This window comes from Phaenicophaeus curvirostris, chromosome 4 (genome assembly GCF_032191515.1).
Source record: "Phaenicophaeus curvirostris isolate KB17595 chromosome 4, BPBGC_Pcur_1.0, whole genome shotgun sequence".
Classification (NCBI taxonomy): domain Eukaryota; kingdom Metazoa; phylum Chordata; class Aves; order Cuculiformes; family Cuculidae; genus Phaenicophaeus; species Phaenicophaeus curvirostris.
In genome coordinates, this window is record NC_091395.1 from 27,951,267 (window position 1) to 27,978,042 (window position 26,776).

The window sequence follows — 26,776 nt, forward strand, 5'->3', positions numbered from 1 at the left end:
TGCTGGTGGGCAAAACTATCCTTCCAGCAGCTCTTCTGTAAAACCCTCACAATATGAAATATGTCAAAAAACTTGTAGAAAATACTGTTATGTAAAAACTAGAAAAACATTTCAGCCAATCTTTGCCTGGGAGACTCATGTAATCCTTTAAAGTATACCATTAACGTCCAAATTTGTATTCTCAACTCAACCAAGTGAGTCTGACCTCTGTGCATGCTCCTCTGCTGAAAACCAAAGGACTACTCTTTAACTGCCCCTGCACTCGAAACTCTCAAAATGATATTTCAGCATGTAGATCCACACGCCACCCTCCCAAAGTTGTTATGTGGTATAATGCAAATGAGGACTACATTTTCCAAAGCTCTTTCAGCCTCGCTGTCTTGCATCTTTCACGCTAATGCCCAACACAACGTAAAATGCAAGAATTCTACCCGTATAGACTCATCCTGGAATGGCACTATTACATTTCAGATTTACAAGGGTAATGAGACAAGTTGGTTCCTAAGGGACTGTTGGTTTACTGTCAGGCTCTTTCACTTTAAAGATCCAGTTTCTGGTTTTGCCTTCAAACTACTTTTTTCCTTCCTCTTTCCACTACAAGCAGAGATTACCTACCCATGCACCTTTTGATCACACTGGTCATGTTTTAACCTGCCATTACCTGCTCCGGGAGCACTAACAATGTAAACATTCAAGATACAGCCAATGCCTTTGAAATGGGACACTGACACAATGCCTATCAGTAAAACACTTGAGCCCATCATTCTCCTTGCTGCAGCAGATTTCTACCTGGCCTGCCACTCCGAGCAGGCGCGAGGCGAAACTGAGAGCCCACCAGGGAATCCAGACTTCTCTCATGGAGGTGATGACTGCTCAGCAGGGCTAAGGGCTCTATTTCATGCTTTGTAAGCAGCCTGTGTTGGCCAGCTATGTCCCTCTAAAATGCGTGGCTTGTAACAGTTTAAGATGTCGCAGCCCATTAACTGGGGAGAGGATAAACAGAACACGCAGACCATAGAGTGGGATTTTTACACCTGGGAGAAACCTGGACATCTGTCCACAGCAAGGGTTTTCCAACTACACAGAATAAGCCACAGCAGAAGTTGGGCTTTTGTGCTTAGCAGTAAGAAGGCTGATGTCAGACGCAGAAGGAGCAATTCAGATCTTGGTCATACTTGTGAGTTAGATATTGAAAACATGGAAGTCTGTGCATTTACATAGACACAGCATTGCACTACCAGAACTTATAAAGCATCCATGCTGTTCGTGCTGTCTCTGTACATTTCAGTATGTATGCTTGGGAGAGGAATGACAACGATGTTGAAATCTTGAATCAAATTCTGACCATTTTGGGGGTTTAAACAATCCAGACTTTGCGCTCAGTGTTTCTTCTGGGCCTCTCCCGTTCAGAAAAATAAATAAATGCAATTTAATCTACACAGAAGCCAGAAGGCATTTTAGAAGTGCCGTGTAGCTCTCAAACTTCAGACTCCAAAACTTCAATTTTTTTGATACTCAAATGCAGTTATGTAAAGCAAATGCAAAGAAGAGGCATGCAAGACTTAAAGGAATGTATCTTGATCTCCATGCTGGGAGCACCGATGCAGACTGCAGCAGCAGCACTGCTTATGCTCTTGCAGTAGCTAACGTCCCTCATGCTGATGAAGTCAGCTAACACAGCTTTACTCGTGGCTTACTACACACAGCACCAGCATGCAACTGGCTTTCGCAGGAGAGGGGAATATCTTCCATATGTCTTTATATTTATTTGGCTACATATGATGAGAGGCAACACCGATGATAAGTGAGCTATTGTCTCACCTTTCAAATACTTCCTGCTTTTTCAAAGTGGTTTGGCAGAATTTCATTTGCTTGCTCACTTGAGGACTTCATAAACCCGCTGGCACGTGGACAACCAAGATTAAAAGCATTCTTATACTAGCAACGTCTGCTTGCTCTGCTGAATTGAGCCAGACCGGTGCTGCTGGAGACCAACTTTTCTTTCCTGCTATGGCCTGTTCCCCACACAGCAGAGAAACCATCCTTTCCCCACATCATTTTCAGCACCTCCTTAGCCAGGTGAAGGAATGGGGCAGATCAGCTGTGAGTCCACTTAACTGGTGGCTTGTGGGTTCCGTAGTGGAGACTGTGATAGGTATCAGCCAGCTTGTGATGGAGATGCTCTGTCTAGCACTGTGTTTTTTAGTGTTTTGTTACTCAGCAACTGCAACATGCCTAGTAGCAGGGTTAAGCGAACAAGCAGCAGCTTACACAGAGGCAGCAGTGAGTGATTCCCAGGAGCACAGTGTGGGGAGCACAAAACAAATGCATGGCAGGTTTGGTAAGCTTTTTCACATACCTCGGCTGGCTGAGAATAGTGAAGCCCAGCAAATGGCATGTTAACAGTTTAATGTTGTACGAAAACAGTGGGGCGGCTGGTGTCAGTGGTGATCAGAATAGAAAGGGAGAGATGGCAACAAAACAAGGAGTTTGGGTGACAGCAAGCTGCCTCTCAGTTATTTTCCTGTGATTATCCTTTACTTCATCACTTATTCCCCTCACTGCCATCTGCAGAACCGTGCTGAGGAGATCATTGAAAATGCCATCCAGTAGGCTTAAGGGAGAAGTCAGCATACTAAAGGGAGAGAAGATTCTCCTCTCTCCCCAGGTCCCTCCAGTTCACAATGTTACAGGTATCCGAGTAAAAACTGCAGTGAAATCTGAAGCGTGGAGACTGTGTGCACACATCAAACCCATCATTCCTCCAATCATTCCCTTGCCCATTCATCACTTGCTCCACAGGCAGGGAGCCAGACACGGTGGCACCACCACTTCTGCTTATATAGGCTCTAAATCAGTAAAGACATATTTCTTCTTTTGATTGGTCTCAGTCTGCACTTTCGCTGGGATTTCCAGGAATATCTTTTATTGTTTAAATCAGAGGTGCTGTATCAGACCCAATTAAGACTCCCATTTCCTTAATAAGACAGATATACAGCTGGGATGAGGACTTCACAGTTTCTCAGGGGTATTTTATCCTGCTAATTCTGTACTGAGATAAGCTTAGCTGTTGTTTCTCCCTTTTTGCTTAATAAATCTTGCTTCGACCAGCACAAATTCTTCTAGCTCTCACTTTTGTCTACGTGGTCCTCCTTTCTTTTCATGAGGTGGTGGATAAAACATACGTTCCAGCATATGCCAGGTCTGGAAAAGCACTCTGAGAACACAAGTCATTTGCTTTTGTAGATGTTACCTTAGTGCATAGGTTAATTTGCAGTTCAGCAACCTCTGACCTACAGCTGGACGCTCTCCCTAGATTCTGTTTCCCGTGAGATATGACCTCAGACATAAGTTCATCAGAAGCCAAATTTCTGTTTGTTTTTTAAATGCTGAGGAACATAGATATTTTTCATGGAATCCTTGAGGTCAGAAGGTTGTTCCTAGAAGCTTGTTTTTAAGTTCATTCTCTCTTTCTTTGTACTTACAGTTTATGTTGACTATGATACACAATTCTAATGGCGCTCAGTCAATCACAGACTAATCTAAATGTTACCAACAGAAACAATGATCACAGCCATAGTACTGGGCACTGGCAGAAGAGTATATCTATCAACACACATCTACCTGTATGCACTATTTGTACCTCACTCCAGTAAGAATCTATAGTTCAAACTATGGCTTTTCTCTGACACAGCAACAGCAGACTAAAACAGGCCTGGCACAAGGAATAACATATTTACTTGAGGCTTTAGTAAAGGTGCCGAATTCAGCCCTGTCCAGCCACATTTAATGACGTATCTCCTGAAATGTAGGGCATGTAGTGATAGGACGAGGGGGAATGGCTTTAAACTGGAAGGAGGAAGATTTAGATTAGACATTAGGAAGAAATTCTTCACAATGAGGGTGGTAAGGCACTGGAACAGCTTGCCCAGGGAAGTTGTGGCTGCCCCATCCCTGGAGGTGTTCAAGGCCAGGTTGCATGGGGCTTGGAGCCCCTGATCCAGTAGGAGGTGTCCCTGCCTGTGGCAGGGGTGGAACTGGATGATCTTTAAGGTCCCTTCCAACCTAAAACATTCTATGATTCTATGTATTTCCACAATATACTATCAGGATACCAGTAATGCGAGGACTTATTTCAAACAAAAGTCTCCAGAACATATTGAGTGAATACACTGCCTTTTGTTTGTCATGCTAAAACAAACAACTGTGCAACACAGAGCAGCTAGAATCCTGTTCCAACTCTATGAAATATTTCTTCCAACAAATATGCTCTCTGCTATTTAATGAGTCTGCCGCCATGGGGCCCAAGTGATGCTTTATTTACACCACATACACACAAAGAGCAAAACCAACATCGATCCAAACAACTTCTGCCGCTACCAAAAGCTTGTTTTATTGCTTTCTACAAGAAGCAGCAGATAGTATTGCCAAACAACTAAAATCTTAATAAGGCAGATGTCTAGTGTTAGGCATTGGTTCAGTATTTTTAAGTCCTTTTAACATGGAATAAACTCAGCAGCAAGAAATCATGGTAGTATTTTTCAAATTGAAATCATATTTATTAATATGCTAAGTAAGTGTGAACAAATATTGACTTCCTTTTGGAGCTTCTCAGTCCAAAGACCTTTTTAAAATGAAAAAAAAAATCAACAAAGTAGTATATAACTCTTACGTTGGAAGTCAGAATTTTATGAAGTTTCATTGACTTAATGGCTTGCTAGTAAGCAGTGAAATATTTACATACTACTCTCCATAGGCTTGATTCTGCAGCCCATCTGTACACAATTTCATAGGCGTGAAGAGAACAGCTTGCATAAGAAAAGGCTTATTCTGAGCATGCATTTGTGTAAGTATCTGCTGTTTCCATAATTAAGAGTGCATCTGCACACTGATCAGGATTTTCAACTCAGAACGCCGTGATTACAAATTCTCCTGCAAACTTGAGCTGACTCTTGCAGACTAAACTTCACACTGACCACCACAAATCTTGGTTGTGGCTGTCAATGCCAAGAGTTTATCATGGACGAATTTACACTTATCTAGAATATATTTCTATAAAATGTGTTCTGCAACATCCAGCCAAAAAACCTTCATTAGTTTTCAGAAAATGATGCTTAAATAAACAAAAAAGCTAAAACCTTACCTCAGAATCTACTAAGTTAATACACGCCCATTTATTCTCAAATAACAAATAAAAAAATTAATCAGTGCACAACTCCTTACTCTACGTTCTATTTTCAGCTCCATTTTTCAAACAGAAAATCTGCTTTAGTGATTAGTTATTGTCCTAAGGCTGAATTATCAGGTCTTTTAAACAATAAAAGCTTAATGGACTTCAGTCAACTTGAACTGACTGACAAGCCACTGGATACTTGACCCCAGATGTACATGGAACTCTGAACAATAGTAATGTGTGTTGCGGGGACTAGAAAGTGGATTCAATTTTATTACCAGGCTAAAAACATACTCATCAAGAGGCGCCCTCCACCACGACTAAACTAAGTCTTTGGGATGATCATCGATAGCAAGCATGTCTGTGCTAGGACAATATCATGAGACTCTAATGCATCTAGGGCTCATTGTATGTATGCAATAGGAATAATAGCAAGTATCAGCAACCACAGGTCAAGGCACTGCTCCCCACATGACCTACAGGAATTCAGAGATACTTTTTAATGCAGTTTATTTCAGGTGCAGTTGGAGGGGAGTGCTTCAGTTTTGGCTTTGTTTCTTCCTAAGGCACAAATAGCAACAGCAGGAAATGACCTATTTGGAACTGCATTTGTTTCCCCTTACCTCGATTTTTCAGTGGTGGCAGGGTAGGGTGAAGGTGTTTGTTACAGTAATCTTGGCCTGTGCAACATTCGATAGATCTTCTTTGGTGTGGAATAGGAGTGTCCTGCAAAAAACAATTTGATAGAAAACAAAGTAATTATCTGTGTTCTAAACATACAGTATCGTTCTGTCACTTGAGAGAAAGATGTGCTTGTTAGCTGGACTGCAGACTGTTAAAGATCTGCAGGATGTGGAGAGTAAGGATTTCTACCAATGAGCACACGCCAGGAACTTTTTATGTGGAAAATAAAGAGATTAATTCACCCCTGATGTGTTTCTATTGCACCCTAGGCTGCAGAAGGGATCAATTCACTCTACTGGTGCAAGACCTGACTGTGAAAGTCAAATGTCCATCAGTTAGCCTTAAATTACAAAAATAAGTTAACACAGGTATTAAAAACAGTTTAGGCAGAATGATACAGGAATTGCTGTACAGACTAATTTGGCTGCTGCTTCAGCTGTCATGGGACGATGGGTAAAATATCTTGCGTGGGCTTTGATGGTTATACTATTCCTGTAGTCATGTAAAATCATTTAGGGTTAACATTAGGAAAGGTACTTCAAAGCCACCTTACTCTACTGCCCACACTCCTTTAATTTCCACAGCAAGATTTGCTCTCCATCAGGAGACCATTGGACTTGAATTTCTAGAATCAGAAATTCAAAACCAAAGTACAACTGCATGTAAGATGTAAAGGTTGGGCTGTGGTCCATCAAATAACATCCTGACTAACTTTACTACTATGGTGACTTCGAGAATCAGACTGCGTTTCTCTAAATTTAAACTTCCTCTGAGCAAGAAAGCTAGTAGTGACAGCAGAGGCAAAACCAAAATCTTAAGTTATTGTTAGAAACATTCAGGAATACAAACTCATCCCTCCAGCGATCAAAGTGGAACATGTATCTATCAAATGAACAGAAGTGAAAAACATGGACGTTGACTGCACTTCAACTGAAAACTACTAAAAGGCCAAGCAACATTCAGGCAGTAAAGGATTTCTTACCCGACACTGGAAGTCTGAGCCCTCTAATCCAAGGCATCCCTTGGTGACCAAATGCCCACCAGACTCATCTTCTTCTATAATGGTGAAGCAATAGCCATCAGTGCTGAGGATTGGAAAGCATCAATCAGAAACAGGCTTTGAAGAGACAAATGTGCTGCTGAACATAGTTTTAAACTTTGTTCCTTGCAAGGCAAATCTGCCATTAACAAACAGATGCACTAAGGCAACCTGGAAAACTTGGGCACCCAAAGCAACCTCTCACAATGCAATCGAACAGCTGACAGCGCTGCAGACCAGCTCTTGCACACATAAAGGAGGCTCTGCCTCGGAGTTGACACACTTACCTTTCCAACACTTCACAGCAGTAAACTCCACTAACAAACATCTCAGTTCTCTGCCTGTGGCCATTAGTATGCTAAGATTTTGGAGACCTACATAAATGCAAACTTTAACACTACAACAGGTCTGCCTTGAGCATGGGAGCAAGGCATAGGTATCTGCACCACAGCTGAGACCTGAAGAAACAAACATTTTTGAGATAATAAGCATAAAATATTAAGAGTGATTTGTGATTCCTGTTTTAACCACACTACAAACTGCAACACTCTTGCATATGAGTCCTTGAGTTATCATCAACACCCTTCAACTGTTTACTAGGGTTATAAGCCTAAAGTGATCCATAATGCTTCCGTTTACAAGAACATGCACCAGGGAGGACAAGTATACTAACAGATGGCTAGATAGTGCTGGTGATGAATGTCCTTCCTCGCTGAAGGTCAAATGCGGGAATGCTATAGAAAGAGGAGGAGGAGGGTACAAAAAGGGTTGCTGCATTTTACTGAGACTGCTGTACATTAATTTCTCACCGTTCTGAGGGAGATATGTAACGCATGTAAGAAACAAAAATTTACTGATTTGCAGGAAGAGCATCCAAAAATAAAGAAAAAACTCCTTAATATAAGACATTTGAGTCACATAAAAATAAATTATTCTGTTATTTCCCCAGGAAAATAACACTGGTTATTATGCCCAATAAGTATTTTTCGGAAGAGAAGAAACAAACACAGTTAAAACAAGGAAATAAAAAGAAAAAAGGATTAGAAAACTGGAACACAGCAAGATTTCAGAAGATTTACTCCTTACTTGAATGAAAGGAGAGTCTTAACAGAGCAACAACAGCAAAGGCAATGAAGATGTAGGAAACAAGGGGCACAGTTACACGTAAAAGAAATAAACACAATTTGTAAGTATTAGCTACACGACAGAGAGATGCTGGATAGGATCATGTCAAACATTTGCTGTGGCATATTTTTATATTAGTGGTACAGGATCCAGCCACAGTAAGCTTATTACTTCAAATAATAATCTATCACCAGTTATTGAGTTCTGGATTTGAAAAGTAACCAGTTGCATGTTACAAATCACTTTCTCCAAGAAGTGAATGGTAACTTCTATCTTTCTTTGACATTGTGCATATGGGTAAGGCAAAGGAGACAGCAACCCTCCTAGGCAACAACTACCTTGATTTCATTGCTTAAGCTTAAAAGATAGGAACAATAAGATTGCCAAGAAGAGAGACAGTAAGGAATCCATTAGAGTACAATATTATGTTAGATTAGATTTTATTTGTTTGCATGGTACCTTTGATTCAAAGTAATGAGTAAGTTTAACCCAGGGGACAGAAGGACAGAACAATAAATTACAATCAAGTGAAATGCAAAAATGGACTCCTAAGAGTCCCCAGCAAAAAAAAAAAAAATAAAACAAACCCCAAACTATTTAGTTCGCCAAAGAAAACAGGAGAAGGAAAAGTCAAATTGTTTGCAAAAGGGAAAAAAGAAGCAGGAAAGTCAGTTGTTCCTTTTTTTTTTTTCTGACTTGCCATGGGACTCTGATCCTCAACGCATTTCTGAAAATTAAATTCAAGTACTTTAGTACCTCTGAAAATTTTACTCCAAATTTAAAGACAAACAAAATAGGAAAAGTTATAAACCTCCAATAATAAAGATAAATCAAGTTCTTTACAGACAGTTACAGAATGAAGGAAAAGTGTGAGACAACTAAAAATAGCAATGCTGAGCAGAATAAATGCTTGTTTCTTCCTCTAAGAAAAAATAAATGAAAAGGTTTTCATGCAATATAAGAACTTATCTTACTGATTTTTTTCAGGTGTTTGAGTGAAAGATAGAAGTGACTTCTCAGAAAAGAAAGAAGCATCTCATCTGGTCCCACCCCAGTCCTGGATGAATGGGGAAGTTCCATTGACTGGAGACTGGCAAATGTTACACCACTTCACAAGAAGGATCAGAGAGAGGATCCAAGGAACTACAAGCCTGTCAGTCTGACCTCGGTGCCAGTGAAGGTCATGGAGCAGGTCATCTTGAGTACTGTCACAGCACACACGAGACAACCAGGTGATTTGGCCTAGTCAACATGGGTTTATGAAAGGCAGGTCCTGCAAAACTAACGTGATCGCCCTCTATGACAAGGTGACCCACTTAATGGACATGGGAAAGGCTGTGGATGTAGTGTATCTAGACTTTAGTAAAGCCTTTGACATCATTTCTCACAGTATTCTGAGACACTGGTTGCCACTGGCCTGGACAGGCACACCCTCTGCTGGGTAAAAAACTGGCTGGATGGCTGGGCCAAAAGAGTCGTGGTAATGACTCCAGTTGGAGGCTGGTCACAAGTGATGTCCTCCAGGGCTCAGTGCTAGGTCTAGTTCTGTTCAATATCTTTATCGACGACCTGGATGAGGGGATTGAGTCCACCCTTAGCAAGTTTGTGGATGACACTAAGCTGGCAAGAAGTGTTGATCTGTTTGAAGGGATCCATAGGGATCTTAACAGGCTAGATCAATAGGCTGAGACCAACGGGATGAGATGTAAGAAGAGCAAGTGCAGAGCCATGCACTCAGGACACAACAAGCCCGTGCAGCACTACAGGCTAGGGGAAGAGTGGCTGGAAAGCTGCCTGGCAGGAAAGGACCTGGGGGTGTTGGTTGACAGTCGACTGAATATGAATCAGCAGTGTGCTCAGGTGGCCAAGGCAGCCAATAGCATCTTGGCTTGTGTCAGAAACAGTGTGGCCAGCAGGACCAGGGAAGTGATTGTGCCCCTGTACTCAGCATTAGTGAGGCCACACCTCAAATATCATGTTCAGTTTTGAGCCTCTCACTAAGAGAAAGACATTGAGGTGCTGGACTGTGTCCTGAAAAGGGTAACAAAGCTGGTGAAGGGGCTGCAGAACAAGTCTTATGAGAAGCAGCTGAGGGAACTGGAGTTGTTTAGCCTGGAGGAGACCTTTTCACTGCCTACAACTACCTGAAAGGATATTGTAGTGAGGAGGGTGTTGGTCTCTTCTCCCAGGTGACAGGTGATAGGACAAGAAGAAGTGGCTTCAATTTGCACCAGGGGAGGTTCAGATTAGACATCAGGAAAAATTTCTTCACCAAAAGGATTATCAGGCACTGGAATAGGCTGCCCAGGGAAGTGGTTGAGTCACCATCTCTGGAGGTATTTAAGAGACGGGTAGATGAAGTGTTCAGGGATATGGTTTAATAGTGGACAAGTATGGCTGGACTCAATTACCTCAAAGGTCATTTCCAGACAAGCGATTCTATGGTTCTATGATCCTGGTTCACAGGATGTCAGATGGACGACACATTGCAACTAAAGGCCACAGCACACTGCTGCTGCTTTATTGGCCACCCTACCTCATACCTGCCCACAGCAGAAATGAAATTGTTCTTACTAATATAACGAGTCAGACACAAGGCAGGTAAACCTGCATCATTTCTAACTTAATGTTTATTTTGGTTACTGCATATGCTGAGCCATGCAAAGCAATATGAAAAAACTATTCTCTTTCCAGCAAAAATTTGTAGTATAGAATTATTATTATCTTCCTAGACTCTGTTGTTGATGAGTACACCTGCATACACATCCACTAACTCTCACTGAAGCATTATCTTATTAGAGTATGGTGAAGGACAGTGATTAAATACATTTTGGATGTGATCACTAATAAGCACAGATTTGGTATCTCATGTATTTGCCGAGAGTGAATTTTTACAGTCAAGTCAAATGCCAGGAAAATAGAGAGGGTTAATTGAGGAAATGCTGACAAACACTGATGTAGAAGGTGCTGCTACAATTACAGTTTACCAGAAAGAAAGAGTTGATCTTAACCGGGACCTTTACTGGATGTCAGAAGAGAGGAACAGAGGCCAACAGCTTTACAGCTGCTCACACTGATGTCGTTGCTGGCCAACAGCCATTTCTCACAAAAGACGTGATACCTCAGCTACCAAAAACTTGACTGCTGAAGATTTCCTGTCCTTCTCTCTATGTATCTCATCATTATACTCCTTGTTTTGATATCAGAATGAACATCTTTTCATTACCATCCAAAGCAATATGACAAGTTTCTGCACTGTTTTTAAAAATGTTCAAAAAATGTTAGATTTTATTATGTACAGAAACTAGGAATTTCATATGCTTCTGTGAAGACTGGTTGAAACAATCTAATATGAAAATTGGCTGACTCCCAATTTGCCTCTAATACACATACTTTGTCACATCCTTCACTAAAGGAAGATGCTGAAGGCCACAGTTAACAAAACAGTCTTTGGACTCTATCCATAAAAAAAAGAACCATTGTAAATGTGTTCAACACAGATTAATTTTACAGAAAAGATACTATAGTTAGTGGCTGTGCAGCAGGGAGTAATGTAAAATCAAGTGAAATTAACAACATAACACAGTTGTTGAGTCAGATGCACCCTTAGACGTTTAAGCAGCTAGTCCAAACACAAGGACAGATATATAAGTGTAACAAAGCAAAGCAGCTGGCAAACAGTGGGCCAAAGCTTTAAGTCAACTAGTCTCCAAGATGGTAATGCTAGCCCTACCACACTCTGCTGTGTGTGTCTTTCAGCTCTCTGGGGGCTCAACCATGACCTTACAATGCTACATACAGGAAGGAGAGTTCTCAACACATTCCAGCAGAGTATCATTACATGTATATGATATACAGGTCTATCAATCAATATTATGTCTCAAGTACATGCCCATACTACTCTCCAAGGACTGAGACATGACCCAGCCCACCAAATCTATATTGTATTGCTCTACTAAATGACAAATCAGATCAAACAGATTCGTATTCTCCCTGTCACACGGGGTCACAACGTAGAAAACAAGCCATTACACCAGTCTGTGAGGGAGAGCCCTAGAAACTGCCCAAGCTTCACACTGGCTATATGACATTTGACAAGTCAGTAGACCTGACACCTCAATGTGGGGTATGGCAATAGTATTAAGCATGAGTACCTCTGCATTTTCACCAAGGCTTTCTATCACCTTTCATTTATGTGCAAAATTAATCTCAGTAGGTGTGAGACCTACCAAGAGGCAAATAGACAAAATAAAGCTATTCATCTTCCTCTTCTACTTTCCTTTTTTCTTTTTTTTCCCCTTTCTTTTGTGTTCAAACTTTAAACACAAACCAAATCTTTCCTTTTACTTGAACTTAATATTATGCTGGAGTTGAATTTGTATGATATAGCTCCTTCTTTAATGCTAAGACAGATTTAACATGGACATTTGCTGGTTTGGAATATTTTTCGGTATAAGTAAATTCAATAGGCAAGGGAAGTTTTAGTTATTCCAGCACTCTCTGCACAGTAACACCAAAGTACACCCCCACATTAAAAAAAATCTGAGAATAATGCACCGGTCTCGATACAGGGAAACTAAACTCATATTACTATTTAATATGGTTTATATTAAATATTAAATGGGCAAGTCCCAAACAAAACTAAGAACAAGGAATTTCTGGGGCACAGCTGAAAAACGCTTGTGTGTGTGAACTTTGTGTTTCTGCTTGCAAGAATTTGTCTCTGTTGACCTTTGGGGGTTTTTTTTGTTTTAATCATCCAACGGGACTTAACTGTCTCCAGTACAGTCCTGTAGAAAGGATGACATTAAAAAATAAAAATAAACATTAAAAAAATTGATAAACTAACTTGTAAGATCTCACCATAGCTCCATTACCAGAAAATGTTCAACTTTATCCTAAAAATTAAAATTGCTTAAAAGAAAAGTTTCCTGAACTCAGTGCTCTGGCTGACTGTTGAAGGCTTTTTCCTTCTACATACTGAAATGCAAAGATTCAATCCTATCATGTGGAGAACAGGAGAATGAAAATAATATAACTCAAGTGAATTATCACCTCTAGTAACACTGAAAAAGCAACTTAATTATTTTATTGCTTTAGATAACCAAAGCTACCTCAAGATGCAGTCAGACAGAAACACAATCAAGACCAGTAGGCAACACATAAGAAATTAAACTCTATCAGCCCAGTCTTTAAAACTGTCAGCATTTATTTGTGAATGGAAAATAGAGTACAACAGGACAACTAATCAGCCTCTGCCTTTACTGCAATCCCATTACAGTCAAAGCCAATTAAATCTAGCACAACTTTTTAAAATATGCAATTAATTATGATTAGACACAAATGTACTCACTTTGTACACACAAAACTTGAAATGGAACAGTAAAACAAGGTCCTAGTTGTTTTTGAAGTAGCTTTGAGCTTCTTTACTGAAATTCTTTTATGACTTGCACAGATGCTAAGAAAGAAGAATAAAGTGTCAACACACCCTTTACAAGCAGAGGATTGCAAACCTTCTGCAAAGATCTTATTTGTTAGGTCCCTGAACGGACTAGTGAGCTGGGAATCCCCACCCATACACACCCCCCTGCTCCATTTAAGCTCAGGTATGAGCATAAACCCCCTCCCTGAAGAATGGTACAGGACCACCTGTCTCCAGCTCCATCTCCTACCTGGATTCAGATCACTACCAGACACGTGAAGGGCCATTGAGGGAGTTGTCTCTGAAGTACCCTTGGGGAAATGGGGTCTTGCTGAGTGAGGATATGGCTGGCCCTAGCATTACTCTCAGCTCCTGACCTGTCCCCCTTTCACTGCTCCCTGACACTAACCCTCTCTTGATCGGATGACCCTGTAAAGGGTCTTCCAAAACTTGTGCTCATGGATTGCCCCATTTCTAAAGCACACTCTAACTAGAGCTACTGCTTTTCTGTTGATATAGAAAGCAATCTGCATTTTATGCAGTGTTATCCTTAGCTCCCTAAAGTATTACTGGACTTAAGCTGTGGAAGTATAAAGAAAGGGAAATTCTGTATAGGAATACAGCAATCTGTTAAAGGATTTGATACAGATGTGGTTAAAGAATACTGACTTTTAAATTTCTAAAAATACAACTATGGAGAGGATTTTAAATGGCCACAAGATGTCCTTATTTTTAGATTAACTTTCAGACTACTGGTACTCCATGCAGGATCTATAATAGATAAATACCTGCGTAGGAGATGAAAATTTTCAGATGTGATAGTAGACTGCTTTTTTTATGAGAAAATCTTAATGGTGATTGCAATAGAACTAGCTAATTTATTCTTCGAGTTTTAATTTAAACACAGTTGGAAATGTTTCCTCATTGAACTTTCAGAGCCCTCCTTGCTCCTGGGCACACAAAAGGCTTCCCTGCTCTGGTGAGATCCTCGGTAGGGACAGTGCCTGATGCCTTCCAGAGCCCAAGCCCCAGCTATGGATATGCTCAAAGAATTTCCTGGGTGTTAGGGCTTTGCCAGACCCTTGGGTACCCCAGCTGGCTCACCCCTGCGGGGCTGGCAGATCCACGCTCAGCCCAAAGCTTAACAGGCTGACAGAGCTGATGAGAGATTTGACTTCTTAAAATATAACACGTTAAAGGCTTTTAGGAGCTGCATCTGAGGGAAGCAGATAGTTAATTCCATAACTTTTAATCTGGAGTTCATTTATTCTTCATACAAAGTGTGATCGATACTGCTTGAACTTCAATATGGAAACCTTCCTTTATAGTGAGGTTCAATGAGAATTCCTGAGCGCTTTAAGACTGTGCCAACCCTTGTTTGGGCAAAGATGAAATATGAAAGTTACTGTCTGACTAGCAAGATGATCCCAAAACACAGAGGAAACGAATAATCCCTCCTAACCTAGTTGGGTTTGGTCAGGTCTTTTGAAACCTAGTCTCAACCCAGCCATCAAACCAGAGACATAACAACCACTCTTTTCCAACACTCTTTTCCCCTTTTCTCAGAAATGTCCCATTTCACTTTTCAGCCATAATGCCAGCTATGTAGTAGGGAATTTAAGAAGCAAATTATGACAGACTAACTGTTCAAACAGACATAGGGAAAACAAGGGGTATTGTGTCCTTTGTACCTCACTGCAGTTCTCACACCAAGATGGGGGGAGACATAGAAATGCTCACCATCCATAAAATGATCACTGCTTGCAAGCCATGAAGGTAGGGTATTTAAGTTTTTTTTTGTTGTTGTTGTTTTATATTACTCCAAACTCCAGAAATTTTTCACTTATGTGGTTGCTCACTGGGCAAGTGGCAAGGTGGATGCTGCTCGAGTGACAACACAGGAACGTGAAGGGGAGTAGTTCTAATGCAAGTCTTTTGACTGTTTCCATCTTCCTGGACAGAAAAGTGATTAATATTTGATGAGTAAATTCCTGTTTCAATTGGTGTTTTGATGTCCAAATTGGAAAAAAAAGTTGTCACTCAAGTACAACATTCAAGCCTGAAATGTGCAAAAATTATGAAGACAAAAGGGGTTATAATTTTGTGTTTTATTACCACTTGACAGCCCATCCTTGGGCATTAACCTAAAAACTAAGTTTGATATTTGACACTGTAAGAGGGACTCTGAAGAGTTTCTCTGAAGTATCACAGTGAGGGAAAATGCACAAATCCATTTTAACAGGACACTCACTCATAGGTCCTGGTAACATGAAAATACTTCACATCAACGATGCCTACAAAGCAACGTGCAACAGCAGGCCTACCCAGCTGGAGTATAAACCTTGTTCAATGGGTTTCTTAACACAGATTCCTTTGTGCTTCCTGATTCATGGATTTAAAAGTCATCTGCAACTTCCCTGCTACTGTACGCGCGAGAGAGCACATGTGAAAGCAGCTCTTGCTGGGCAGGAAACAGCTGATTCTCACTGCAGGGGATCTGCAAATTGATATCAGAGTGGGTTTTTTTACAGCTTTTTAAACTGACTGTCATGTGAGAGCAGTTGGGTGTTAACTCCCAGCTACTGGATCAGTTTGAAGGAAGAGGATAGAAAGGAGAAATGGTATTTACAGCTGTCACCAAAACATTGGTACACATCAGTGTGAAACTGCGGGCTGAGCAGAATTCAGTCAGGTTACAAAACAACACTCAAAAAAAAATCCAACAAAGCAATTAATGTCTTCAGCAACTTTAGGCTTTCTCCACCTATCTTTTTAATGTGCTGCCTTTAAGAGCTGACACAACAGTAGACTCTCTCACCTCAAACAGCACTGCATACCCAACCAGCGTGTCTAACTGGGCTCACATCTGTGTTTGGCTTTGATGCTTCTCACAATCCCACAAGTTCACTAGGCTATAGCTGATGGTGAATAACTCCAGTATCTTACCTGCTATAAATAAGTGGAAAAGTTTAAATTCCTCAAGTGGAACATGAAGAGTTCAGCCCTACTTTGCTGCTGCTAAAGCAAACTGTACATGAACTTCAAGCTAAGACAGAGGTGTTTGATCACTACCCTTGTTCAACAGCAACAGTCTGTGTCCAACAATCACTACTTTTGGGCAGGGGAACAGCACCTTGGTCCCAACACTAGTACTCTCAGTCACCTCTGCTGCTTCAGGCAGTGCCAGTACAACAGAGACAAAGGCTGAACCTTCAGGGGGTCTGTGCACAGCTGGACTTGCCTCTCCCCCAGAGAGGCAGAAGGACCTGAAGAAGCAGAATCCAAACCATATGAGAAGTTTGTTATACTCTAAACACAAAACCCAACAGAAAACCATATCTAGTATAACAAAATACTCATTACTTCACCTCAAGGAAAAGATCACTTTCCTTTTAGCACAGAAGCAATTAAAAAAAAAAGCCTTGAGGAGCTACAAAAGACAGCTCAGCTACTGCAAAAACACACACCAAGAGCAAGGTTCTTACAAATGGTGTTTCATAGAGAGTAATTATAAATTAATAAGCATTTGCTGACGTTGCAATATATCTCTATTTGGTACCCTTTCATTAACTGCATGCACCTTTAAAACCAAACTCCTACCCTACAGAACATTTCATATGCAATGAATTAACACAAGTATTATCTAAAACTGTGAAGATGTAAACACCTTAACATAAAAATTTAAATATGTAATTGATATCTAAGTAAAAATTACCTCTGATTTTTAGACATAATGCATAAACAACTCATTGACATACTACTGCTTAAACAAAAACTGCAACAGCCAACCAGGGACTGCTGAGCTACCCCACAAATAGGTTTTCCCATGTTTCATCACCAAATATATATCCCACAAACCTGCAGGTGCTGTTGACCGAGTCCTCAGGACAGTGATGGTGGCACTGACAGGACAGCTTCTTCTGCGGAGGGGCAGGTGCCGTGCTCTCACCATCTTCTTTTCTGGTCTCCATGCTCAACTTGCCAGAAATTCGCAAGGGCATGTTGTCTAGAAAATTGGCTATAAATATAAGGGGAGGGGGAGGAAAGAAATAGTTCTAGGCTGGATTGCAATACTTGGAATTAAGGCTTTAAAGCATTTCTTCCCATCAAAATTTTAGAAAGTTATTTGAGCCAGATGTTCACCACAGAGCAGTTTTCTGTAGAAGTCTCTGAAACGGTCACTGTGTTTTTGAAGCTTATTAGGCCTCAGTGCATTAGATCAAAGGTGCTGATGTTAAAAGTTCTGCTGCTGCCAAAAAGATACGTTGTGCTTTTCAGACTGCAGAGTACAGCTTTTCTCCTACTGCATTATGCCAGTTAAATACTTAGTTACACCTTTGTGCTTTTTTTGTCTATATACTTGGCATGTATCTACATCCACTGAACCCCATAAAAATGAGTGGGATTTATGGTACTCAAGGCAAAAAAGAACATGCGCATACACTTTTAACAAAGATTTAACAGAACGTGATGTTCTTTCAATTTCAACAGCACTTTCTATCACTGAATTGCATAAGCACTACATGGAAAAGAAGGAAAAATAGTTGATTTCTATTAAAAGACTGTATAAATAAAGTAAAAGGCAAGACAATAAACAACGCTGAAATATATGGAGGTGATTACTTCAAAAAATACCAGTCCTGAATCTCCATGGAGCTGGTAGCGTACAGCTAGAGATCTTGGTGATAGGCTAGGAACTGCTTAAGCAGCACGTGCTTTACTCATAAATATCAGCTTTCAACGCTTGTGAATACTTTAAGCCTCAAAGACAAAAATTAGATCAGCATGAAGAGCTTCAACTGTCAGTTTCTCACTCTCCTTTTGCTTCCTTGTTAGACATCTTACAATCTTTGTAACTTACAAACAGCTGTCACCAACAAAGTGAAGAGCAGGCTTGAAATCCTTGATTTACTGTTAAGTCTTCAGAAAAAAACTGGCATTGTTATTATTACTATTATTATTGTTATTATTATTTTGATTGTCTCCTGAACTACTGCTTTGACCCTAATTAAAATCTCTCCCAAACATCTATCAATAGGACTGATATATTGCAGAGCCAACAGAAAACTCGATCCTTTTCAGCTCCCTAGAGAGAAAGGGAGTAGGCGAAGGGGCAGAGGTGAAGGGAACAAGTAGCTACACTTCAGGGCTTGGATGCCAAGCAACAACCGAGACAAGATGACAGGCCTAAAGGTCCTGAAGCAGTGAGAGTCTAGAGGAAGAGCAGGGCTGTTTGACCAGCCCACGCTGTTAGAGGAGCCTCTGAAGTCCAGTCTGTGTTCATGGGTGCATGGGACCAGCCAGTGACCTAAGCACAAGCATGCATGTCATGCCTCCCACCTGCACATCCCTCCTCTCCTGGGCAAGCTTTGGTGGGAAAGCCCTGCAAATGGACTGGCAACAACTGGCTGACAGACTTCAGTTTTCTGCAGCATAATAAGAGACACGCAAGCTTGCCCCTAGAAAACGAGTAAAGAACTAAAACTTCTTAGCTCCAGGAAAAGTTGGGCTTTCCACGTAAGAACAGCTCATTTAGAGGAGTGTTAGCCTTTTGAACATTATAGCCCCTCCACTCCTTGCATATTCCTTCCATAAGAGGTACATTAATAATATTAAGGCAATACACACGAAAGACAATCATTCACCATATCAAACTATAATACTCATTAAATACAAAACTCATGCAGCTTGATATTTGCTCAGTACTTATATACTCCACTGAAACTGACTGGATTTCTCATTAGCTCACCTCTTCTTAAAGGCAAACCAGAAAATTAGTTACAAAGCATAGAAAAACTATGGGCTTGTAATCCTTGTGCCCAGCTTCAAGGTATTAACTGGATTCATGGATTCATGGATAACTGGATTAATACCCTCAAAATGCACTGTACATCTGTGCACTCACAGCCGCACCTGAAGATGCAGTAAGTGCTTAAATTAAAAAAAAAAAGCACAGTTGTTAATTTCTTATAGTATAATTATGATACTTTAAAAGGCAGACTGCATACAAGAAATCAGTACCAACAGATTCTTGGTCTCTGGGTCACGGGATTAGAGATTAAGCAAATTCTCTTTCAATCAGCAATTTCTGTCTGTATTACTTTGTTACCACTGAAGAGGGAATACTCAACTATTAATATTCCTGCCAAGGATTTTGATGCTTCAGGCTCATGAGGCAAAGAGTGAACTTCTAGCTCATGAGGCAACGGAGTTAAACAGTTTGCTCTCTATCATTTCCATGGCTTGCTCTATAAACTATCTACAGTTTCAGCAGGGATCATTCCTCAGCAAGGAGTGCAAAACCAAAAGCATTTTACACCTAGCACATAAAAAAAAGGAAAGGTTTAATTATACATTTGAAAGCACCTGAAGCTGTTAAATTTAGACAACTAAATACCTTCCTCATAACACATACAACTGTAGGTCATTCTTTTTTCAGCAAATGTAGAAGGCAGTCAAATTCCAATGCAATCTGTGTCCATGATTCATTGGGGATGTGATCATGAAGAGCTTCTGCAGAATGTGCCATAAATAACAGTTTATATCCCTAGACATGGTTGTAGTCTACATTAAAACAAGACATGTGGGACCTGCTGAATTAGAATAAGAAATCTGAAGTACCATCAAAGCATCACAGGTGGCTATTTAGAGAGATAGTTTGTTTTTTAGAAAACTTAAGACAAATAGGCTGGTATTCAAATTCACAGTTTCCAAGAGTCTGAAGTAGGGATGTAGCCTAGGATTTTGCTTCTAGCTAATGCCCAGATTCAAAACTAGTGTAAAATTATTGCAGTTTAGCATCAAAAACATTACATCAAATAAAATAAAAAGGGGTCAGAATAAGGTATTTCCAATCATGCCCTTTCCTGTCTTCTAAAAATTAAAAACTCTTCTCATTCCATTCTCTTGTTCCTTTTATGACTTAAATTCCTGGGTGCTAGCTAAAATGATGGGCAGATCTTTTCCCTCTGAAATTCAGATGTCTCACCCAGCAGATGACATGTCTTCTCCCACTCAGAGTTGAGTTTCATCAAGATCTTTCAACTTCTAGGTCTGCTTGAACTACAGAGCACAAAGATTTCCATGGGTCCTTTCCCCAAAATGTAACATGTAGGGAGAAATCCACAGGAGTTTTCCAGTTTCGCAACAAGTTCCTCAAAATTTTGGTTGTGAAATACACTGTTTAGGATGGTGAATAGCCTACTACTCTTGCATTTGCTGCTGTGCTGTAACAAGTATATGATATTTCATGTGGACCTGGCTCTGTCGAAGGATTAGAAGCCATTTAGGTTTTAAAAAAGCTCTCCTATGAAGCTATGCCCAAGCTCCTTGAAAAGCAAGGGATTTCAGGCTACTTAAATCTGGCTGCTTCTTTGCTGTAAACTATTAGTGATTACACCAGAGAATTAACAAAAAGTTGAGAGCCTGAAGGTCAGCATGAGACTGGTACACCTCCATCAAATTTGGTTGATTTTCTGAGTATATCCCTCTTTTTCCGCTAAAGCTCACCAGCATGTACAAGGCAACTTCCACCACCAGGGCTTTTATGTCTCTTTGGAGCGCTGTTCCTGAGAAATGTTTTCCTCTATAGGACTGGAACCATTGCAAATTCTGATGTTATGGCCTCTGCTACAAATCTCTATCAGAGAATGGGGATGACTGTGTGCTCAGAAGCAACACGGTACAGTTGTTTTCTTCTGTGTTATTGCGTTTCTTCATGCTTTGCTTCACCCCAGCTCCTTTACAGAAAGTCACATTTACAAAGATCCTGAAGCCAGAAGATGGAAAATGAAGGGAAAAAAAAGTGCTGTAAAATGAGCACTTTACCCTGGATGACCATGAGAATGACTAATGTCTAGCCTAAATCCCTACTAACCTCTGTGCCAACAATAATCCTTCTTGGATATATCATTCTATTTTGCCTCCTATCCCTCCTAGACTTCATAGTAACCTATGAGGACTAAGCTTTTGTATCTAAACACCTTCTCATGTGGCAAACCCCTTAGTCAACTTTCAGTTTGTTTTGCTATCATTTTTTCAAAATGATAGTGAAGTGATCGCAGATCCCCACTCCACAAAAACAATGAAATTACAATTGGGATGTATTATAGCTGGGCTTCAAATAATGCTGTTTAATGCTGGTTTGACAGGTCTGTAGGCAGTGGTACATCACACACAAAAGGAAAATTGCCTATTTAAGCTTTGCATTGAGTCGTGTAGGTGCAAAAACTTCTTGATCTAGTGCAACCATCTCTTAGTGTACATGCAGTCCTAAAGCTCTCAGTGGCTGCTGCCAGTAAGTACTCCAGCCCTTGCCAACTGTAGCCATAGTTATGTGATTTGGACAGGAATTTCCCCACTAGAATCTGGATAAACCCCAATAACTCATTTCACACCGGCCTACTGCCATCAGATGGTAATGACTTTTGGGCACTGCTCTGATTCAACAAGGCTGGTAATGTAGTAGGTGAAAAGCTTTGTATTCTGTTACTCTGTACTCTGTAGTCCAAATCTAAGCCATCTTGTACCCAGAGGATGAATAATTAGCAATAGTTATCTTAACAGATTGATTTATGTGCCACAGCTGTGTGATTTATGAGCTGTCTATGCAGTGGAAAAGAAGCAGTCTTCCAAGAAGCATGGTTGCATAGGTTTGTCAGGAATAAAAGTCAGACTTACTCCTTATCGAAACAGATACTAAGGACCACAAACAAGTCTGTTGAGAATAAAAAAAATCAGGGTGCTGTGCTAACTTCTCTTTCTACACAGGGTATTAGAAGCTTCAGATTCATGCAGTACCACCCATTAACATGTTTCCAGGCCAATAACAACGTCTGGCTAGGGACAGCACCCACAGTGATGCCTACTGTTGCAGAGAAAGTACATACCTAGGAAGCTTTGTGTGTCATGGAACGGCTGTTGCAATTGCTGGTTTGGACTGAAAATTAAGTAACACTCATACAAAAGTGTCTGAACAGTAATTAAAATATAAACCACCCAAACGTCAGAAGAAAATCAGTCAAATTCATAAAACTGTTGGATGGAAATTTTAAGCCACAAGGTCACTTCACCCATAGCCTGCTCTAGCTTATACAGTTACTGTGCTGTTCCTCAAGTCATAAATTTATTAAAATAAGAAACTATTATGCTGCTAGTTCACTATGCTGTATCATAAACTACAGCCTGATGACTTCCCACTAGGCCAGGATTATACTATCAACATGATTGTTTTAAGAGAAAGGGAAATAACTAACTGCTAATTCACTGTACTTTACAGTCATCAGATAAAAGAATTTCCATGGGATATTTTTTGGCAAATAAGTCAGCAATGAAAACACAATGAAGTTAAAGAAGTTGAAATAAATTATACCTCTTAACTCAGCCTGATCTACTGTGTAAAACAGTCAAGAGGTAACAGTAGAACAGTTTTCATTGGTGATAATCACACAACAGAGAAGGAAAAATGGATTATGACAGATTCCAGTTATTGGATATTCAAAGCTACCATAAAAATGAAGGAAAGATCAGATGCAGGGACCTGCATATTTTTGATCCAAACCCACAGTAATCAAAATCTGAGATAAAAAGACCAGAAAAATGAAAACATGCTTTCGTTTTCAGCCCAAACTGAGGTTGGTTATCAAATGGTATTTGAAAATAGCTGTACCTAGATATACATTCATACTAATGTAGTGTAGTACACTAAAAAAATTGTAGCATTATTGGGCTTTTCATGTATGATTTGCTACATTTCCCACCTCTGCTGCATTTCCTGTACACCAAAGTACATAGGACCTACAACTTGCCCCTTCTCATCTGTGTATTTCATAATTTGGGGTGGTTTTGCTTCTATTCATAATGCAAATAAATAAGGCTTACAAGCAGATGTAATTTAAAAAAAAAACTGTCAAGATAGTTTTCTTAAAAACTGTTCCTGTCCATATTCATAAAATTGCCACCTATTGCCAACATAGGTACATGTATAAAGCACTACTTTAAATAATGTATTTATTTTTCAGAAATCACTTTTGCATTTGCTTTGGGAAGACTAAGCACCTTTCTCCAAAAGGTCTGTTAAATTAAACTTAATCACACATGACATTATTACCTAAATTAGTCAAGTTCAGTTCAGCATGGAATGTAACAAGCTCTGACAAAGCCACTAAGACAATAACCTTCAAATTAATACTCATAACATACTACTTGCAACTTAAAAATGCAAAGGCTTCTTTGGTGTCATAGCCCACGGAAAATGCACATGTAATTTGCTGTCTACTACCACATCACAGTTTGATTGAGCGTTACTTTTTCCCCAGTTTCCTCTTATTTCTGCTATCACAGTTAATCTTTGATATTTTTTTCATTTGGAAGAAAATCGGAATTGGTCGGCATATTTTTTATAGCATAACAAAGTAGCAATGAAGCTGGTGAAGGGGCTAGAGAACAAGCCTTACAAGGTGTGGCTAAGGGAGCTGGAGTTGTTTAGCCTTGAGAAGAGGAGGATGAGGGGAGACCTTCTTGCTCTCTACAACTACCTGAAAGGAGGTTGTGGAGAGGACGGTGATGGCCTCTTCTCCCAAGTGACAGGAGACAGGACGAGAGGGAATGGCCTCAAGCTCTGCCAGGGGAGGTTCAGGATGGACATCAGAAAAAGATTTTTCACAGAAAGGGTCATTGGGCACTGGAAGAGGCTGCCCAGGGAGGTGGTCGAGCCACCATCCCTGGAGGTATTTAAAAGATGGGTAGACGAGGTGCTCAGGGACATGGTTTAGGGGCAGATAGAAATGCTTGGACTCGATGATCCAAGAGGTCTTTTCCAACCTGGTGACTCCATGATTCTACGACAAGACAGCATACCAACAGAACAGGAAAAAAGCACAGAAGAAAGACTTCTTTAAAATTTCCAAAGGAAAGCACAAAGTGTTTTAGCCTGCCAGCCGGGACTCAGTAACTAAGCCTACCCATATGCACTGTAATTTCAAATTAATAAGGAATTTCCCCAACTGTGTTGAATCTCTCATTTAATTCCACCTTCTACAATCATTCAGTTCCATCTATAAATGTTCCATTACCCAGAAGAACTTTCAAAATGTAAGTTCTTAATGTTTGCAAAGGTGGATGAAAAGGTATTTTGCATAATACTCATTAAGATATAGACATATTTTCGTTATTCCTTTTCTCTTTTCCAAAGCCACATATTACACAGCAAAGGTAAAACATGTCAGAATTACCACTTACTCTTTTCTGAACTGCATATTCTTCTACCATTCAAAATGAGCAAACATTTTGCAAACTTCTGCATAAAAAAACTACTGTTTGATGCATGTATGAAGATAATAGGGAACAAAAATGCAATGGTAAGATGCAAATATTTCAGAAATACTAAGGTGAAATTGGTTCATATTAAGTGCCTGTATCTACTTTATAGGACACCTTCAGACAGAAAACAAGCTACTAAAAACATGGCGTGTATAAAGGCATATTAAAGGCTAGTCTGCCTTCATCACTTCATCAGACTTACAATATTCCTTATGACCAAAGGCAAAATTAATTATTTCAGTGAAATTGCCAAAGCAGTTTCTTTGAAAGAGGCTGTTTTTATCTCTCATCACATTTACATACCTGAGTTTTTTCATCTCTTCCTTAAAATTACAAAATCATAGATTCATAGAATAGTTGGGGATGGAGGGGACCTTAAAGATCATCCAGTTCCAACCCTCCTGCCATGGGCAGGGACATCCCACTAGACCAGGCTGCCCAAGGCCCCATCCAACCTGGCCTTGAACACCTCCAGGGATGGGGCAAACACAATTCCCCTTGGCAACCTGTTCCAGTGTCTCACCACTCTCACCGTGAAGAAATTCTTCCTTATCTCTAGTCTAAATTTGCTCCTCTCCAGTTTATATCCATTCCCCCTTGTCCTATCACCACAAGCTTTCATGAATAGTCCCTCTCCAGCTTTCTCGTAGGCTCCTTTCAGGTACTGGAAGGTCGCTATCAGGTCTCCTTGGATCCTTCTCTTCTCCAGGCTGAACAACCCCAGCTCTCTCAGTCTGTCCTCATAGGGAAGGTGCTAGCTAAATGTAATTAAATCTCATTAAATTATGCCAGATGCAAAACAAAGTCTCGCAACTATGAGCATCTCGCGATCAAAACAGGGAATGGAAGCTCAGATACAAAGAAGTGAAACAAGCAGTCTGGATGTTAAGCTACAAACAGCAGGGTTTGTGCCACACTCTTCATTCAGAAAATTTTTACATGAAGAAAGATAGGAAGACTGCTGTTAACACCCATAGGTAGTTATTTCTGCTTTTATGCTGCAAATCCCCACATACACTTCCAGTTCCAAGCAGCAAACGCTCAACGCCACCATCAGGAGACAATGCAAACATGGAAAAACAATCCTGAAAACTCTCCTGAAGGCTAGCAATAGGGAAAAAAAAATAATACAGGCAGGAAGCACTGCAATGTGATACCATTAGTACTAAACTGTACTTTGCTAACTGATCTTTAGAAGAGCATCAAAGATTGCAATGGGCACGCTGTATATTTTTACTTATTATCATTTCAGATTATATTTAGATTGAGGTATTCAGACAATGGCATTTAAAAGAAATGGCAGTAGTCAGCTTTAACCCTCTGGATCTTTTAGATAATGTTTAATAAATCATTGTCGCTCCTGTTTCCTTTCCCAATGAAAAGAGATCCAAGAGCACCATGCCAGTAGTTAAGACAAAAATAGTGCCTGGAAGATAAAAATATCAGCTAACCACTCTCACCCCAACATCAAAGACTGCATCTGCAGAAGCCAGTGTCAACATTATTCAAAGCTGCCAGCGCCCTTCTAACTGTCTACATTTGGCTGTTCATAAGCAGATGTGACATATCCCCAGCTCAGCCTAAAGAGCAACATACTTAAAACACAAACTCTTTTTTCAATCCTACTATGCTGGAGCTGTTCAGCTTCACTTCTCATAAGAATAAATTAAACAACATAGGCATTCAAAAGCCAAAACTGTCACACAGCCATCTTACGGTATAAGCATGCTACATTTTCAATGTCTCTTTAAAATATTATGGTCATACATATGTAACTTTCTTTAAACTTCATGGATCGATTAGCTCATCACAAATGCTTCCCAAGTCATGGGGATGAAGTTTCCTACCAAATCCCCTCCACACTTTTCCTCAAGTGCCTGTCTGTCTCTCAGAAGGACTGATTATTTAGTGTCTGAAAAAAATCAGTAGTATGTTTTGATAATTTTTCATGGGTAAATGCCATCAACATTCCTAAGTCCCGCCAGTTTATGACACGCTCAGCAACTAACTGTTG

At 40.2% G+C, this 26,776-nt stretch overlaps 1 protein-coding gene across 4 annotated transcripts in view; it reads right to left on the bottom strand.

Annotated features, from left to right (window-relative positions):
* The window catches only part of BMPR1B (bone morphogenetic protein receptor type 1B), a 252,332-nt gene that overhangs the window by 15,051 nt on the left and 210,505 nt on the right, over window positions 1–26,776 (bottom strand). For 2 of the 4 annotated variants that reach the window (XM_069855596.1, XM_069855597.1), the window contains 4 exons: window positions 17,302–17,461; window positions 13,375–13,479; window positions 6,840–6,942; window positions 5,797–5,899 (listed from right to left, as the gene is read on the bottom strand). In XM_069855596.1, coding sequence (XP_069711697.1) covers window positions 5,797–5,899; window positions 6,840–6,942; window positions 13,375–13,479; window positions 17,302–17,444 — 454 coding nt within the window. In that variant the 5' untranslated portion in view covers window positions 17,445–17,461. The remainder of the gene's footprint in view (window positions 1–5,796; window positions 5,900–6,839; window positions 6,943–13,374; window positions 13,480–17,301; window positions 17,462–26,776) is intronic. The other 2 variants (XM_069855598.1, XM_069855599.1) reach the window with 1 other exon arrangement.